General features: G+C 47.2%; 1 protein-coding gene across 1 annotated transcript in view; it reads right to left on the bottom strand.

The window, feature by feature from the left end:
* Positions 1-3,477: 3,477 nt before the first annotated feature.
* BARX2 (BARX homeobox 2) overlaps positions 3,478-17,140 on the bottom strand; it is a 33,529-nt gene continuing 19,866 nt past the window's right edge. The window contains exons 2-4 of the mRNA XM_027699245.1: positions 8,596-8,893; positions 5,515-5,599; positions 3,478-4,760 (exon numbers count right to left, since the gene is read on the bottom strand). Of these exons, the coding sequence (XP_027555046.1) occupies positions 4,506-4,760; positions 5,515-5,599; positions 8,596-8,893 (638 nt within the window). The 3' untranslated portion in view covers positions 3,478-4,505. The remainder of the gene's footprint in view (positions 4,761-5,514; positions 5,600-8,595; positions 8,894-17,140) is intronic.

Raw genomic sequence — 17,140 nt, 5'->3', positions numbered from 1 at the left:
CTAAACCCTAGAAAAATCTCACTTTACAGAAATAGAGCTTTATCTGTCCAAAAAAATAGTTGACTTTTCACCACAATTATTTTCCCCCTAATTTTTATATTTATGTAGTTTCATCATGTAGTTTGATGCAGTTAAGCTTTTCCCTTTTACCTTTTCTTTCGCCTCTTCCTTGGCCCCTCTTTTTTCACTCATTCTTTTCTTACTGTCCTTTTCCATTTTGCTGCTGAAGAAAGATGATGGAGAGAGGGGGGAACTCTAAACCCGCCCAAACACCAAATTTCATTGTACTGGCCTGAAGCTAAATGAATCCAGACTTTTTTTTTCCCTTGTTCATCCTTGCTGGGACCTGGGGGAACCATCGTGTGGGATGAGCTCAGAGCTTTGCAGAATTATCTCGGCAGTGGGTACAATCAGAGGTGGGGCCCAGCCAGAACTCCGGATATGAGCAGTTTCCATCCCTGCAGGGGAGTTTGGATTTCGACACCGGGGCTTGTTCCTCACTGTCAGGACTGGAACTGGAAGCCAAACACCCCTGAACTTCAGGAGGTTCAGCCCCCAAGGGCTCATGTCTCTCGTCAGGCCCCTGACCAACACTCCTGGGACAGCAGCTCCTGGGAGGCACAACACTCACCAGCCTTTCATAGAGATAAAACCACCTTCAGGACCCACTAAAGGCCCTTGGACAGCCCTTGGCTGTCACTCTGAGGGTGCAGGTGAAGCCTCTTTGTGCACATTCCCTCAGTCCCCAGCCCAGGGAGCAGCAGTTTGGCCTCACATCTGAATTAAGGCCAAGAGGCAGAGCCAGCACAGGGACAGCACAGAGACCTGTGCTGTTTTTTCTGGGTCTCAGGAGCTGGGAACAAACTCAACTCACAGCCACAAGAGCTGGGCAGCACCACAGCCCTTGTTAGGGGCTAAACTCCAAAGCTAAACTTCCTCCAGCCCAGCTCAGCTCAGCCCAAGGCAAATGGAAGAGTTGCTCAATTCTTGGCATTCCACCAAAAATCAGCCCAAAGGAGGAAAAATCTTAAAACAAAAGGAAAAGCAGCACTTGCCTGCCAGCAATGGCTGGGATCAGTGTGTTCAGTTCCACCAGAATTTGTAGATGTTTTACTCCAACATGGAGCAGACAAGAAGGATGAAAAGATTTAGGCAAGAAATAATTCAGTAGTTCCCCCCTTTCTCCCCTGCTGTTTCGTCTCCATCCAAACACACGTTCTGATCGTGCTTTCCATGGACACTCTGGAGATTATCAGGAGAGTCAGTGAAAGTCATTCAGTGTGAGCAGAGCAGAGGCTGTTCTGAGGGCTCATTTTGCACTTAAACAATCACATTGAAAAATCAGATACTGAGATTGCTACTCTGACAAAGGAGGAACAAAAACATCTTCAGTGTCTTATGGACTCATTAAAAACTAGCCTAGGCAGTTGGAGTATTGCATTTTCACCCAGATTGACTCATAAGTGATTAGAATGGGATTAACAAGGAAAAAAATAATTAAAACATCACTGGAACTGTTCCCACTGCAAAGTGGGGCTGAGTCAGAAGCAATTATTTTCATCTGCAAAGTGGGAAATGTCATTTTGTAAAACTCACTTTACCCTTGGCTGGAAAATGGCCAACTTTGCGTCGCTTGGGGTTTAGACACATATCCTTAAAATTTTTGGAAAGTTTTTATTTTCACCCTTATCCATTTCATTGGATAGCACAGAAACCCCACACACCACTTCCTAGTTCTGGGCAAGAAAGTGATTTCCCCCCCCTGTTTCTTCTTACCTAAATGTATCAAAATTCTTCAGGAATTTAGACAAATCCATTGGGTACAAAAAGCAAAAAAATCACGAAACCCACACCCATTATTATTGTATGGAATATGTTTGGGTTGAATGAAAGGCTAAACACTGAAATTCCCAAATGCTGTGTTTAAAACACACCTCTGAAATTTTTCTTGAAAAATTAATAAAATCCCAGAATGGTTTGGGCTGGAAGGGACCTTAGAGCTCATCCCATTCCAGCCCCTGCCATGGGCAAGGACACCTTCCATAGACCAGGCTGCTCCAAGCCTTGTCCAGCCTTGAGAACAGATTCACTGTATTTCACTTTGAACTCAGACAAGTTAAAATATCTTTAATGCCTTCCCTGACAATCAGCTTTTTGTTTCTAGAATGTTCTGCATGTAAAATTTGATTTAATCAATTATTCAGGCTTATAAGTCAATGGAGTAGAGATTCTTGCACAGGGTTTTTTGTAATCTGATGGTGAAACTCATTATTAGACAAATTATTTCCAGTAAATTGCTCTCTTCACCCTCCCTGAGTACTGTGGCATTTCAGACTTGTGCAAACATTTTATTTTGAGATAAGAGTGCTGATGCCACTATCCAAGAACAATAGAGGATGATTATGGATCTCAGAGACCATCTAATCTAATTCCTGTATAAACAGGCTATAGGCCTTTTTTAAATTAAATGCCATTTCAAGGCCAATAGATACGGTTGAACTAAAGCACAGTTCTGGAAAGAAAAGGGGAAAAAAGACATGCACAGATAAAAATGTGCAAACAACACACTCCAGGCAAGTGCCAAAATCCTGCCCCACCACCTTTGCCTCTCACTGTGCCTGTCACGAGCCTGTCAGGGCTCCGTGGAAAGAAAAAATGTCCAAAGACAACCAAATTTTGATGCATTTTAATGGCAGAGGAAAGACTTTGCAGCTCCCAGCTGTTTTCAACACAACTGGCAAGAGGGAAATGTTTTATCCCATTTCCATCTCACATAGGAAAAAGGAGCATAAGAGCCATCAAATACCTGGGGTTTTCCAAGTTCTTTGTAAATGAGCCTTGCTGTGGTAAGTCTGGATTAGGTTTAGGTGCAAAGCTGTAAATGCTCTTCAAGCTGTAGTTGCCTTTTCCCAAGTGGATTATTGTGTGTTAAACACACGGTGAGTGGAGCATGTCCACCCTGGCTTGGTTGAAGGCAGCTGGAGTTTCACCACCTGAGTATTACTGGATTCAGGTAATCCCATCCCAGAGCTGATGCAGAGCTGTAATTAGACACTTCCAAACATCTCTGAGCAAGAAACTGGGGAGAAAAGAAACCCTTTTTCCCCACTCAGCTCTCCTTGGATAAGGCACTGGAGATCTCTGGGTGTAATCCTTGCCACCACCCCAAAAAAGGGATATTCAGAAATCATCTTCACATTGTCACAAAGAGACATTATTTGGGTGTCCAAAACTGGAGCAGGGGAGGTGACAGAAAATAGTGCCCTGGGTCTGACACATTCACCCAGTGACAAGTGGCATTTACACCCCCACCTTAGCAAGGTGCTACAAGTAGTTTACACAGAGCTTTCTGTGCAGGAAAGTCTGATGACTCCCCTTTCTCCAGGTTTTGTTAGAATAGAAAAAACAAGCCCAAAAAAGTCCCTGTCTAACACTCTGAAGTGAGAATCTCTGAAAGAGAAACAACAACCACAGTGGTTTGATTTATATATTTAATTTTTAATTAAAAAATAAAGGTTATCTTAATACATCTCTTGCAGCCTTTGGGCAAAATGCACCCTTACCAAGATTTTATGAAACGTGATGCACATCTATTCTTGGCACACATCTTAAACAAACACCAACTTTCTGCAGCAACTTCTGAAATCCATCATCCTGCCCAAACCCTGAAAACATTGAAAAGTTCATTTAAAAAAAAAAAAACAAAACTACAAAAATTAGTAGTGGGCCCAAAGCAAAAATCCCAGATCCAAGCATCCCAAAGCTTTTGGAGCAGACTGAAATCCAAACCCTCATCTCATTCCAAGTTTAATCCTGGATCACTGCAAATTCACAGACACGGCACCCAAACAACCCAGAGAGATGCAATTGGAATCCTGACCCGGGAAAGGATCTCCCTTTGGAAGCTTTGAGCTCACCCTGGGCCAAAGCAAAGCTGGGGGGCTGAGCCCCTTGCTAGAGTTGTTTGAAGTCAGGCCCATCCCTGACAGAAATCAGTGCTGGTTACAGGAGGAAATGGTGCCGTTGGAGCTCCCATTCCTTGTCTGCCCCTGATCCGAGACCAGGCCAAGCTCTTTGTTCTTTTGCACAACTCCAGGGCAAGGATAAAGGCAAGAGAACACCCCGAGCCCTCCAGCCCAGCCACACCACACACCTCTGCCTCCCACCTTCCCCTGGGCCTCTCCAGGAGCTGTCTTGGGGTTCCAGATGTGCTTTCCCTGGAATCATGTTCAGGCCCCGTCCCAAAACTCCCTCACCAGAGGGACAGGTTGGCACCACTCCCACGGGATGTCTTTGTTCCACCTGGCCCACGATGGCTGATTCCCAAAGGCACAAAGTGACCAATCTTTAGACTTATGCACAAGGTCTACATATATATATATTTATATATATATGTACACACACACCATTACATACATATTTAAATATATATATACATATATATATTTGGTTTTGGTTTTTCTCTTTTATCTCTTTTTTGCTTTTCTTTTTCCCTCCTTTCCCTTTTAACTTAGTGGCGTAGTCTCCTCTGAGGAGGGCTCTGGTATATGTTCTGGAGACTTCTCTGTCTCCAACGAGGCTTCTTCTGGCTTCTCCTCTGTCAGTTTAGGCTCCTCAGGGGCTTGAGATCCCTCTGGCTCCTGACTCTGGGCCTGGCTGTTCATTTTCTCCTCTGCTTCAATCTCCTCCGAGGTGGGAATGGAGTTTTTCTTGGGGCGGCCTTTGGGCTTCGTTGGAGCTTCCTGGCCCCCCTTCAGCACCTGGAGCAAAGAGATGAACCATCAGGATCAACTTGAACTCCATCCTGTTCCTGTGTCTAATTCCCTCTCCCTTCACACCATCACTGCAGCAGCAAGACTTCCAGCCAAAGATGTGTATCCAAGCTAATCCCAAATTGGTTTGAAGTGGCAGTAACTGTCACACACATTCCAAGGAACAGCCTAGAACTGCATGTCCTCTCCCAGATCAGAATTCACAAACACTTCCACTGGAGAATGTCACAGCATTGTGGTTCCCAACCAGGATTTATTGCATGGGTCTCCTTTCTAAAAAGGTTTTAACTGGGAAAGGGTCACAAAGCTGAGAATAAGTGAAAGAGGAGAAAAGAAGAGATGAAAGGCAGGAATTAATGATATCAGCTCTCCAGACTGCACTGTTTCCTACAGAGCAACACAACCTTTTTGTCTGTGCACAGAACCAATCCCAAAGCACTGAGATCACAGGAGTACCAAAAATGCAGAGGGAGATATTTTGGTTCTTCCCTCTGTTCTACTCTCATTTCTTTCACCCCTTTGCTTTGTATCCTTCCTCCTGCCTGTGGTCCCCCCTTGCCCACCACACATGCTGCAGTATGAACACGTTAAAAAAAGAGACCATCTCTAGGAAAAGTGATCAAGAATAAAACCAAACTTGGTATAAATAGACTCAAGCTATTGGCAGGATGCTCAGCTTTCAAATCTGTTCTTTTGCAACTAGTTTTTAAGGACCGTGGGGGCATGACAAGGAACCACTCACCATTTTCTTCCACTTCATCCTACGGTTCTGGTACCACGTCTTCACCTGGAGCTGAGTCAGCCCCAAGGACTGGGCTAAGTCGAGCCTGGGAGACAAAACAGACACTGAAATGAGTTTATAGAGGACAAGAAGAGCTCAGATGCCAGGTACAGTCAATCCAACACTGTAAGAGCATTTAACAGTGTCCCTCTGATCTGTTGTTTTGAGAACAGACCCACAAAAGCAGTAAACACCATGAATTTAGGATGTAAAGACAGAGGCTGCTATGGAAGAAACAGGAATATTTAGGTGTTTTCAGACTCTTTGTTCCCTTTTCTCCTCCTAGAAGTCACAGGGTTTGCCTGCCCTCTTGGAAACACAGACCTGCTGCACTCCAACTGCTGACACTCCACGTTTGCCCATGACTTAGGGACATCACATTCCTGAAAAACAGGCCTCTGCTGTTTGAAGCAAACATGTAGGAACAGACACCAGCATCAGTCTGCCTTTGAAAGTGCTACTCTTTGTATCACATTTCTTTTTCGCTACCTACATAAATCATAATCCTTTCCCATTTCTAATGGAGCAGGAGTACATCTTAATCTACTCATTTCATTAGCACTCTGCCATTGTAATCAATTTGGGCTTATAAGGGAATTCATAATTTGTGTGTTTTGCTTCAGGGTCTGAGTGGCAGACAACCCATAATCCTCATTCATCCTCCACAAATCTCCAACCCAGGCAAGTTCATGTGAAGCCATTCATTATTTCTATATTAAACCCCAGGATATGAGGCAAATGCAGCTCAGGGTAATTCCTGATCCTTCCCCACAGGTGACAGCACATGAATGTGGCAGTTTTGTAATGGAATTGCACAAGGGATGGGGTTGGAAATCCTCAGCAATGCCAGGAAAGTGCCCCACGGAGTCACATGAGTTGTGCAGGTGGGACAGCTCCAACTCAGAGCCACATTCCAAAGTGTTCTGGATTCTGTGGCAAATATCTCCTTGCCTTTGGATGGGGGAGCACATTTGTCAAGGCTGAGTTTTTCATAATAAAACTCTTGTTTCAGTTGGGCTCCTGGGGCAACAAGACTTGTATTTGCAAGCACCCACATCCCCCACACCACCTCCCTGGGGTCCAACTCACTCTCATGGATTCCTGCTTCTCCCCCACTTTGGAATCACTCTGGACCTGCAGGTTTGTTGTGCCACCACATAAAGTCTGTACCCCATTGATTTAAGATGCTATTGCTGATATCTAAGAGCAGAATCTGGCAGTTGTTGCCCTGTCACACCACACTCCCTCACTACCAATAAACCAGGTGCTCCAGGTGCCCTCCCAGGGGTACAACCTTCTCTCCAGGCCAAAAGCTGCAGGAGTGAACACGGATCACAATCCACTGCTTTGCCATCACGTTTCCAGCCAGGAGCTGACAGAGAGAAGCACAGCTTGGCCAACTCTTGGTGACTTAGTTCACATGTCCTGTAACTCTTTGACTACCTGCAAGCAGGGTGCCACCTCTTACCACACACCTCTGTCACCAGCACTGCCTGGAAACCCAAGGAAACAAACACAGAGGACGTGGTACATGGACAGGAATTGCTCATCAGCCCCAAACGTGTACAAAGCCAAGGAACAGTCACATGATAATGTTAATTAACAGCCTGGAGGGCTTCAGCAAGTGTCAACCACCTTGTGAAATGAAGCTGTGAGGAGTCAGTGCATTGGGAACTCTGCTGTGAGACAGGGTGGCCATGGCCAGGAAATCTGGTCTTGCTGTGACCCTTGGCTTTGGTGACAGGTAGCAGAGAATGCCATCTTCAGTTTGAATTTAAATCCAGGGCTGGGGTACCTTTCAAACCCTCTCTGGGTTTACAAACTTTGTAGGAATTGGATGGGTCTTTTTCCTGTATCTTATCTAGGTTTACAAACTTTGTAGAAATTGGATGGGTCTTTTCCCTATAATTTAAATTTGAAGAGTAGAATTGAAAGCCTTTAAAAAAGCTAAAGCCTCTCTTCATTTGGTTTGCCCATGTGGTACCAAGTAGTCCCTAAGAACTCACCTTTTCCTTCAAATGACAAGGAGCTTGCCTGTGCCTTTGCAGGCAGAAGTCAACTCCAGGCAACTCTGGCTCTGTTTTCTGAGTTGATGGACAGGGCACACCACCTTCCCACTGAATTGCTACCCAAAGGTGCTGGATGGAGCCAGATCAGCAGCCAGCTGGAGAGCCAACCCCTCAGGGGCCATGGACACACATCATCCCCCACCAGAGCCCAGGGCAAGACAGGCTCCATCTTTTTTCAAGTGTGCAGCAGGAGTGGGAAAGACAGAGAGCTCTTGCTCTGTACCTCTGAGCCTGGAGACCTGCTCCAGGCACATAACACCAGCTGGCATTTCCACTGATATGCTCTGTTCCTGTCACCTTTGATCCCAGGAGAAGTTTGCCTTGACCTTGAATCTGGCCACCCAGCAGCCAGTCTCTAACGTGCAGCTGCCCTGGGTCTGAGCTGCTCCAGGAGGCTCCTGACTGCACAGGGCTGAATTCCTGCCAGGTCCATCCCCATGAGGACACTGTGAGTGTTCCTCAGCCCTGCCCACCCAGGGCTGGCAGTGGGGAGTGGTTTGATCTGGATCTCAAGTCACAGCAGAGCTGCAAGTTAAACTGAGTGCTGTCCACCTTTGAATGATTTGGGGAAATCTCCATCATGAAAGGTGAGACAGGGAGGAATGAGGTTGTTATACTTCAATCTTCATCAAAAACTCACCAGCTCCAAAGTTTTGTTTTGATTTGGTGCCATCCCCCTGTGCTCTGAAGTGCCAGAGCTGCAGGAGTGTTTGGCCAACGCTCTGAGCACAGGGTGGGATTGTTGGGGTGTCTGGACAGGGCCAGGAGTTGACCTGATGATCCTTGAGGGTCCCCTCCAACACAGCCCATTTTGTGATTTTATGGTCTGCCCACGGCCTTGGCCAATGCAGAGACGTCTCTGTGGAGCCAGAAGGGAGCACATCCACAGGGAGTTTTCAGTGTGGGGACAGCTGAGCAGGGCTGGAGCAGCCCTTCTGTTCATCCCTGATCCTGCTGTGAGCCACTGACCTACCTGTCAGGGGTAGAGAGATACTTCTGCTTCTGGAATTTCTTCTCCAGGCCCATGAGCTGGATCTCAGTGAAGATGGTCCTACTGCGCCGCGGCTTCTTGATCCTGGGCGTGGGCTGCTCTGCCTCCGACTCGCTGCTGCCCTGGGCCTCGCTGGGCACGGGCTCTGAGCCCCCAGGGCCTGGGCAGGGCTGGGCTGGCAGCACCCGGGAGCTGGTGGCAGCGGGGAGCAGGGGGGGCACCACGGAGGGCTGCCTGGTGATGACGGAGATGAGGGGATACGCCCGCAGAGAGGGGGAACCTGGCAGGGAGGGAAGCAGAGGGGGAGAAAGGTCACTTCAGTGGCAACGTGTTCAAGTGGTGGGAGCACTTGGGGACAGGAGGGAGACGGGAATAGCTGTCCTGGCTCTGTCATTCACTTGTTAAATCACAGGATCACAGAACATGCTGAGTTGGAAGGGTCCCACCACAATCATGGAGTCCAACCCTGAGCCCTGCACGGGACCATCCCCAAATGACCACAAGTAACTCAGTTGCCCTCTCTGGCCTGTTCCTTCCCACATGGATGAATTCCTATGTCACCTGCTCTAGGTCACTCTGCCTTGGCAAGGGGGTTGGACTGGATGATCTCCAGAGGTCCCTTCCAACCTCCCCTACTGTGTGACTCTCCCAAGCTGCACAGCTTTCCTTGGGTGGGGGGTCTTGCCAGGTCAGCCCAGGGAAGGAAGGATTGCCTTTCCACTGACTAGTTTTTCTCTTTGTAGGGGCTGTTATAACACACTCCAATGAAGTCACGTCTGATACCACAAGAGATGAAACTTCAAGCAAATGTTGAAATCCGTCCCCATTCAGTTCCCAACTTTGCTTCCCTGTGGACACCAGGACAGGGTTCACTTGAGACAGTCACCTCATCTCCCCTTCCAGCCAAGAGACAACACAGTTCAAGTCACAGCTCATTCCCTGCATCACATGAATCACACTTGCAGCCTCCATTGTCCACACTGGCCCCACTGACCATATAGGAAGATGAGGATGAATAGATCCCAAAAGTTCTTCACTGATTCTTGACTCCACAGCTTACACCAACCAGTTGATACCATCCCCATAAATGAACCAGTTCTGCTCCAGTCCTTTCAGGTCAGGGCCGTTCTGGGATGACAAATCCAAACATTCCCAAGCTCTAGAGGAAGTTCTGATTCACATCAGGCCTTCTGATTTACAGCTGTAGCCGATTCCTGCTCAGCCTTAGCCCCAGGAAATCAAATGTTCCTTTAAAATCCGGGCAGGGAAATAGGGCCACGTACGGGAAACAAACACTCACTGTCAGATCCACAACTTTGCAACCAAGCTGCAGAGTCTTGGGCAAGGGACTTTTTTGCACTCATTTGCCAAATGGAAATGATCCTCCTCACCTACTTCACTGGTGGTAAAACATGGATTAAAGTTTAATGTACATAAAGTATTCGGAGATCTTTAGATAAATGGTGCTGTGGAAAGGAACGTGTTACACCAGCAGGCCTGATTGGGAAACCCTCACCATGAATCACCACTAATTAAACTAATGATCTACAGACCTCATGAGTCTGTTGTGGTAAGTAACTCCTCACTGTGAAAGAGAGGAGTTGCCAGCCTGGCCTGCTGGTGACCTGTATTCCTTACTCTCCTCCCTGAGTAAAGGGTTGTGATCCCAGAAACCATGTCCCAGGAAAGCTGTGGTGCTCAGGGGGCATCAAAGAATCCCACAGAGTGTTGGTCATTGCTTCTCTCCACAACCATGGCAAGTTGTGCAAAATCCAGGCACTTACAAAGCAAGTTTGGGAAACTATTACCAAAGCACTGTGAATCCCAACAGGCTGGGATGTGAGCACGTGGCTACAGACTGGGGTTTAGACAGACTGCAACTTAAATCATCCTTTCTCCTCCACATCTCTGCAATGCCAAAACTCAAAATATTTCCATTGAATTGAAAGTCTTCCACTTAAACTACCAAGGAAGTACTTGAGAGATGAGATCAGAATTGCCCAGGCAATATTTAGCTTATGTAAAGCTTTACCTACCTTTTCTTTCTGTGGATTTGTGCTGATCTACAGCATCACTGAGGGACCTGGCAGAAACTCTGCCTTGATTTACAACCTCTGTGGCTGTTCAAAGATCATAAATAAGGACAGAGCACGCTGTCCTTTGTTTTACACTACTAATCCAGTGCTCTCTGATATTTCTGCACCCTCTGACACCAGCCAGTTACACAAAGGTAAACCAGAGCCTGCTCCCATATCCTGTGTCCTCTTCGTCAGCACCCACTGACACCTGGGATAACAAAAATGTGCTGACCCACTAATGGAAGAGACCATTTCCTGTCTTTTAACCAAATATGTCAAGAAGAACCAGCCCCTCTTCCCTTCTTGAAGGGCTCCTCCATTGCCAGAGTGCCCTGCAGGAACCCTGAAGCCACCTCACCACGATGTTCCTGGGGGAGCCGTGAGCTGCCTTGGCGTCTTCAGCTGGGGCTCAGCCCTGCACCACTGCTCCTGTTCACAGAGGATCTAAGAGAAGAGGCTTCACAGATCTCAGTTCCACCCTGCTCTGAGTAAGGAGACTGAAAACTGATACCCTACTTTACTCCCTGAAGGAGTGGATCCAACCTTACTACACTCCCTTATCTTGCTGTTATGGGGTCCTGGTTCAAACCTGCCCATCACAGAGCTCCTGCTCCTCTACGGGTTCATCCTCCAAGCTGTATCCCATAGCCTGTCCCATTCCTCTCCTTGCTCATGGGTGGCTTTTGGCACTGGTTAATTGATACTTTTACCCTTGTAGCCCCATAAATTTCCAGCAGGGCTCTCCATAAAACACAAAATTACTGAGGAGTAATAAATCACCAGAGCTCAGAAAGCCCTGTAAGGGTCCAAGTGACTGAAACCTCTGGACATAAGGATTTTTACAAGGAACTTTCTTCAAGGGAGGTCAGCAAAAGCTATTTGATATCAGAGCAACTAGGGATATTTGCTTTCCTGTAAGCCGTGGCAGCAGCACATGGGACTGCTTGGAGTGAGGGGAGGATAGTTACAGTAGTCCCAGAGCTTATGATCTGCCTTCACCAAAGAGAAAAGTCTCTTCAGACTGTTTTTCTAATAACCAGTATGATGAGGATGAAAAGAACTGCCTTGCTCCTTCCCTGCTCACAGCAAGGACTCGGCTGTTTCTGCAGGGTCCGGCAGTGCTCGGCTGTTAGAGCAGAGATGACACTGCACTGGTTCAGGTCCGTGTTTTCAAGTGTTGAGCACCTGAATGAGGGGATTCATTTTCCCAAATGTTCAGCAGCAGCTGTGCCCTGGCCCAAGGCTCAGAAAGGCTCAGCACAGGCTTATTTTTGGTGCCCACGTCAGGACACAAATTTATTTACAGCCCTTCTGAAGCTGCTGCGCGACTCGTGCACGAGTCGTGGTTTGTAACTGCTGAGCTGCTTCGAGCTCCAGGTGGGGAACAGATCTGGGAGGCTGTTGACACCAAGTGTCATGTATTTGTTCATCATCCGTGTCCCTAAGAGAAGCCTTTGCTTATGGTTTGACACCAAGAGTTGTGACAGAGCTCTTAGAAACCATCATAAATAATGAAATCGCCTGCTGAGGTTCAGCCCAGCTTATCCAAGCTCAGTGTTCTGCCCTGAGCCTGAGGAGGACACAGCGTGGTTGGGGCATGGAGTGAGGATGACATCTAGAGAAACATGGGGCTTCAGGGCTGCAGATGTTTTCGGGGGGGGAAAGCTCCAGGTCAGAAAGGGGGCAATGCTTTAGCAGCCAACACTCCTTGCAGACAGAGCAAACCAGAGCTACCTGACCCCTGCTTTGCACTAGCCAGCTTTTAGATCCCAAAGAAAAAAGCCCAGGTTCAGTGTCCTGCTCTGGATCTAGTTATCCCACAGTTCAGAGGCTGCTGAAGTTGAGCCAGCCCATTGTCTTCATGAACATGACTCCCCTTAAACCGTCCATACAGTTCTCACCCTGATTGAGCTGTGCCTTCCAAACACTGCGAAATCTGAGCTGCATCTAAACTTCACATCCCCCAGAGTTCAAAGGTATTTCGAGACTGACATGGTATTATAAGAATGGAATAATTCCCTAATCTTCAGCAAATTAAATGCTGGCAAGGAGCTCTTGTCTGCTCAGCACTGTTGGGACATGCTCTGTCTCCCAGGGTGGGATGAATGGAAGTGAAGGGCGCTTTCCTTTCCATCCCTGCCTTTCCCAGCAGTTCCAGCTGTTGTTTCAATGTGTACTCACTGCACTGTTGCCTGAGCACCTTTTCCAGGCCTGCCCCATTGGTCTTTTGCACATGAAAACCAAAAAGCTTCCCACAAAAGCCCAAAAGTGAGGAATTTGCTACCCTAGGAACACACTTCCTGTGGGTTATTGTTTCCATCAAAAACAACCAAGAGACCCCCAGTGCAACACCAAAGCCACCAGTGGTTTAGGACTCAGGAGGTCTCAGTGCTCTTCACAGGGACAGGGGCTTCATACAGAAAAGTCCCAGTTTTATCTATTGGAATAGTCTCAATCACCCCAAAGCCTGGGGTAGTCTTGGGCTCACTTTGCTGCTAAATGCTTGGGAAGTATTAGTGTCATCCACACTTCACACTGCTCACAATTGAGGCAGTGCTGCCTCAACAACAGAATTTTTCCTGGAGTTCTTTTTTAAGGATTTGAATAACCTCAGTTCCAAGCAGCAAGAAAGCTCTTGTCCATTCCATAAAGTCAACATCTGGCCACCCTGCTGCTTGAACCAACCAAGAGCTAAAAACAAAGAGGACATTGGATCTGTGGAGTGTTTTTTACCATCTGAAAACATTTTGCTTTGCTGTTTAAATTGATCTGTGTTGGCAGCCCCTGGGCAGTGAATAATAGATCTACACTAAGCACTGACACACCACCTTGAAATGAATTGACTCACTCAAACCACACAGGTCTGGGAGAACCCTGGACTCCTCTTTCCTAATTAGATGTAAAATATTTGTCCTATAAATATATTGGGATTTAATGTATCCAAAAATTTTTTTCTCACTTGTTTTGCTTTTCAGCAGCAACATCCAGAAGGTGTTAGTCCAGATGACCTAATCACCTGCTTCCTTTAAATTCCTTCTCACCACTGGATATGGCACAGTGTGTATCACCACCACTAGACCAAATCACCTTGCAAAAGTTTTAATTAAAATAAGTACTTCAAACAAATCTTCTCCCCTTCTTTTTCCCTCCATCCTCCTCCTCCTCCTCCCTGGCTTAATTTCAACCCCAGCAGACACAGACTAAAGGGAAGGGAAAAGGGAAAGCACTAATTAGTTGCACTGTTTGACTGCTGGCGATGGCAGAACAGTTTTCCTCCCAGGCAAACTCAGCTAATGCTGTTTTGGAAAGAAAGAAAGCAAAAGGAAGGAAAGATTTATGGATCAGCTCCTCTTGGCAGGTCAGCCCTGCTCGGAGGCAGAATGAAATCTCAGTCAGAATGGGCTGCACTGAAAGGTAAATAATAAAAGAAAATGAACTTACGACTCAGGAAGGTCTATAAATCCATCATCTCCTGAGTGTCAAAACAAAAGGAAACCAAGAAGGAGTTGAGTTCATTTAGCAAAGAGCTGCTTTTTGCAGCAGGCAGCCTCCTGACAGAGAGGAACAAGCCCTGAGTGAAGCAAAGAAAGCAAAGGAAGCAAGGAAATGTTGAGAATCAGTTGAACCACACACAGTTTCTTTAGTGGGGAGGGTGTTGCATCTCCTTTTTCCACCACAGAGCCCCAAAGGCTTGGATTTGCCAGCCATGCCACTCTCATGGATCTTGGCTGGATTATACCACCGGAGCCAGGGCTGAGCAGGGAGCTGGTACAGCCCAGAAACTCAAGGTGGCCCAGGAGCCAAGTGGCTGAAGACAACAGCCAGGTGCCCACTGTGTGCCCAGGACACGGGACGTCCTCTGGGTCAGAGTGGGCTCCTTGGCCTTGGCTGAGGGTTGCCAGAGCTGCCAAAGGCTGACCAGGGACGTGACAGGACTCTTGTGCAAGGGCTGTGCTCCTCTGCTGAGTTCCTCAGCCAGCAAGCACCACATGGACCTGCAGCACCTCTCTCGTCCATCAGAAACCCCACTGAGGGCAGCAAAGCACTTGCTGTGCTCAGGTGTGACCCCAGCCCATCTGTTTGTGGTGATGTTGGATTTAAACTTCTCTGCTCCATCTGCACCAGGCTCAGGCACTGAGCAGTCCCCAGACATGGGGGTCTCTTCTCTATTAACTATTAGAATCAGCTTGCATCAGGTTCCTCCCAGGACCAGTGCTGTGCTCCACCAAGCACCCTGGTAAGGACAGAGAGGCACAAGGAACGAGAACAGCAGAGGGCTGTGCATATACCAGGTGAATTCATATCCCCTTAGGAACAAGTGCTTAGGAGGGGAATAACCAGGTCTGCCAGACTCCTTGTGAACAGCCCAAGATCCAGTCTGGAGCACTGCCATTAACACCTGAATGCCAGTTCTGAAGGGTGATGTCTGCCCTATGTGTGGTGGGAACACAGGTCCCTCAGCCGTCCCCAGAATGGGACCTGAGCCCGGGATGTCTGGGCAGGGCTGGGCCAGGGAGGCTCTGAGCACTGTGTTGGCAGCTCCACAGCTTCCACACACCACACATGGGCCTGGGTGTTTGCCCTGGGAACACAGGGACACAGAGGGGCTTCCAGGGCTGGACACTCCTCGTGTCCTCTTGGAATGGGTTGGAGGTCCAGGCACAGCCACAAAGTCTTCCTAAAGCTGTCACCACAAGGCAACTGAGCCTCCAGCCCAGGGGTGATACCTATGTATGGACTTCAATGTTTTCAGCACCCCTGTAAAAAAAACTTGGCCAGAGATGTGGTGGCAGGTAATTTGTAAGGAACACTTGTATCGACCAGTTCAGACATTGATTCTCTTCTCATTCTTTCCAGTCTTACTGTAAGACAACCCTCAGATACTCTTTTACGCTTCCTACACCTCTTTGAATATTGGAATAGCTGGAAAACCTGCAGGAGATCCTCAAAGCCAGATCCTCAGGTGCCAATTTCTCAACTCTATAATCAGATTCTTCTGTGATTATTGCACATTAAATAGGAATCTTGAAACTGGGAATGCTTGAAAATGCTCTTTGTTGAGATTCCTCTTCTCCAGCACTCAGAGTTCAGTCACTGAGAATTAACCCTGTTTTGAGAAAGGAGAATTGTCTTTGGGTTTGTTTCTTTTTCTACTTGTTCTCTTTTTCTTTGGTTACACGTGAAAACCAGTTGTAGCTAAGCTGGAGCCAAAGTCTTTACACAAGAGCAGAGGTAAAGGGCACTTCTGGGACATTTTGAAAGCTTCCAAAAATAGTCTCAAGACTCAGTCCAAACGCACAGAGACAAAATTTCCATGGGAATCATGTCACGGACGCCACAGGAAAGCAGAGCTCTCACCCTGAAATCTTAAGTGCAGAGCTGGAACACGAACAGACACTGCTGGGGCTCCAAAATAGCATCAGAGAGGTTCCTTGGAGGAAAGTTTAATTGCTCCTCAACTGCAGGTACAGTTCACACCACGTTCTATTTTCCCTGCAATGAATCCCCATTAGCCCGACAAGGACCAAGAGTCTTGCAAAAATTAAACGCAGATCTGCAACGCAGCAAAAAGTCTGCTGGGTAACAACTGGTTTCTCCCTGTTGTGGAGGAATCCAGACCCAACTGGTGGCCATGGCAAAATGCCCATGAGCTGCTGTGGAGCCAGGATTTCACCTGTGTGTGTCCACAGAAGGAACACAGAAAACAAAAAAAAAAATAAAATGAGTGCAGCTAATTTTAGCACAGCTAAAATGATCCTTTCTACAGGGATTCTGACTGAAGGCCAGTTCTTCAGGACCTGCACCTTCTGTATGAGCCAAGTGTGAGTGGCAGAAATAAGTGGCATCTGATCAAATGGTACATTTTGACATCAGCTTCTCAGGTGGGAGGAAATTGGGGCTCATCCAGGAGTCCTGTTTTGCCTTCCCTAAGAGAACAATCCCTTCTCTCTTCAATCAGTTTTTTGAGGGAGTAGGTTTTCAGCTCACTCAGTTTCAAACAAAACCACTGGTGTCTGTAAACGTTAAATTAAAAGATGCTCTTCCCCAAAGCATCTCTTCCCATGCAACTTCCAGAACAGCTCCCTGGGGATGATGGAGCTGGACACAGCTCCAGCTGCCCTTCTCCAGGCTCTGGAGCACTTTGAGCTGTGGTTGAGTTCAGCCCAATTTCAAAACCACAAAGGAAATTTCCTCAGGCCTTGGAGCTGTGAGATCCAGGTTTTCCTCTTCAAGCCTGTCCCCATTAGCAATGTATCAACTTCCATATAATAACAGTAATGAGTAAGTTTGGAAGGTGTGAGGTGTGTGTGCCACAGGCCTCCACAAAAACTAACTAGTAATGTAATTATCCTGACTTAATAATGACATTTAATATTCATACTGGGGGGGTTTATATGTTTGAGGCCCTGTACCACAGTAAGTAATTGGCCTTGAACAACTGAGGAGCC

This window comes from Neopelma chrysocephalum, unplaced genomic scaffold, assembly GCF_003984885.1.
Source record: "Neopelma chrysocephalum unplaced genomic scaffold, ASM398488v2 Primary Assembly neopelma1_138, whole genome shotgun sequence".
Taxonomy (NCBI): Eukaryota; Metazoa; Chordata; class Aves; order Passeriformes; family Pipridae; genus Neopelma; species Neopelma chrysocephalum.
Note: the sequence above shows the minus strand (reverse complement) of the source record. Positions and strands in the feature narration are given on the sequence as shown.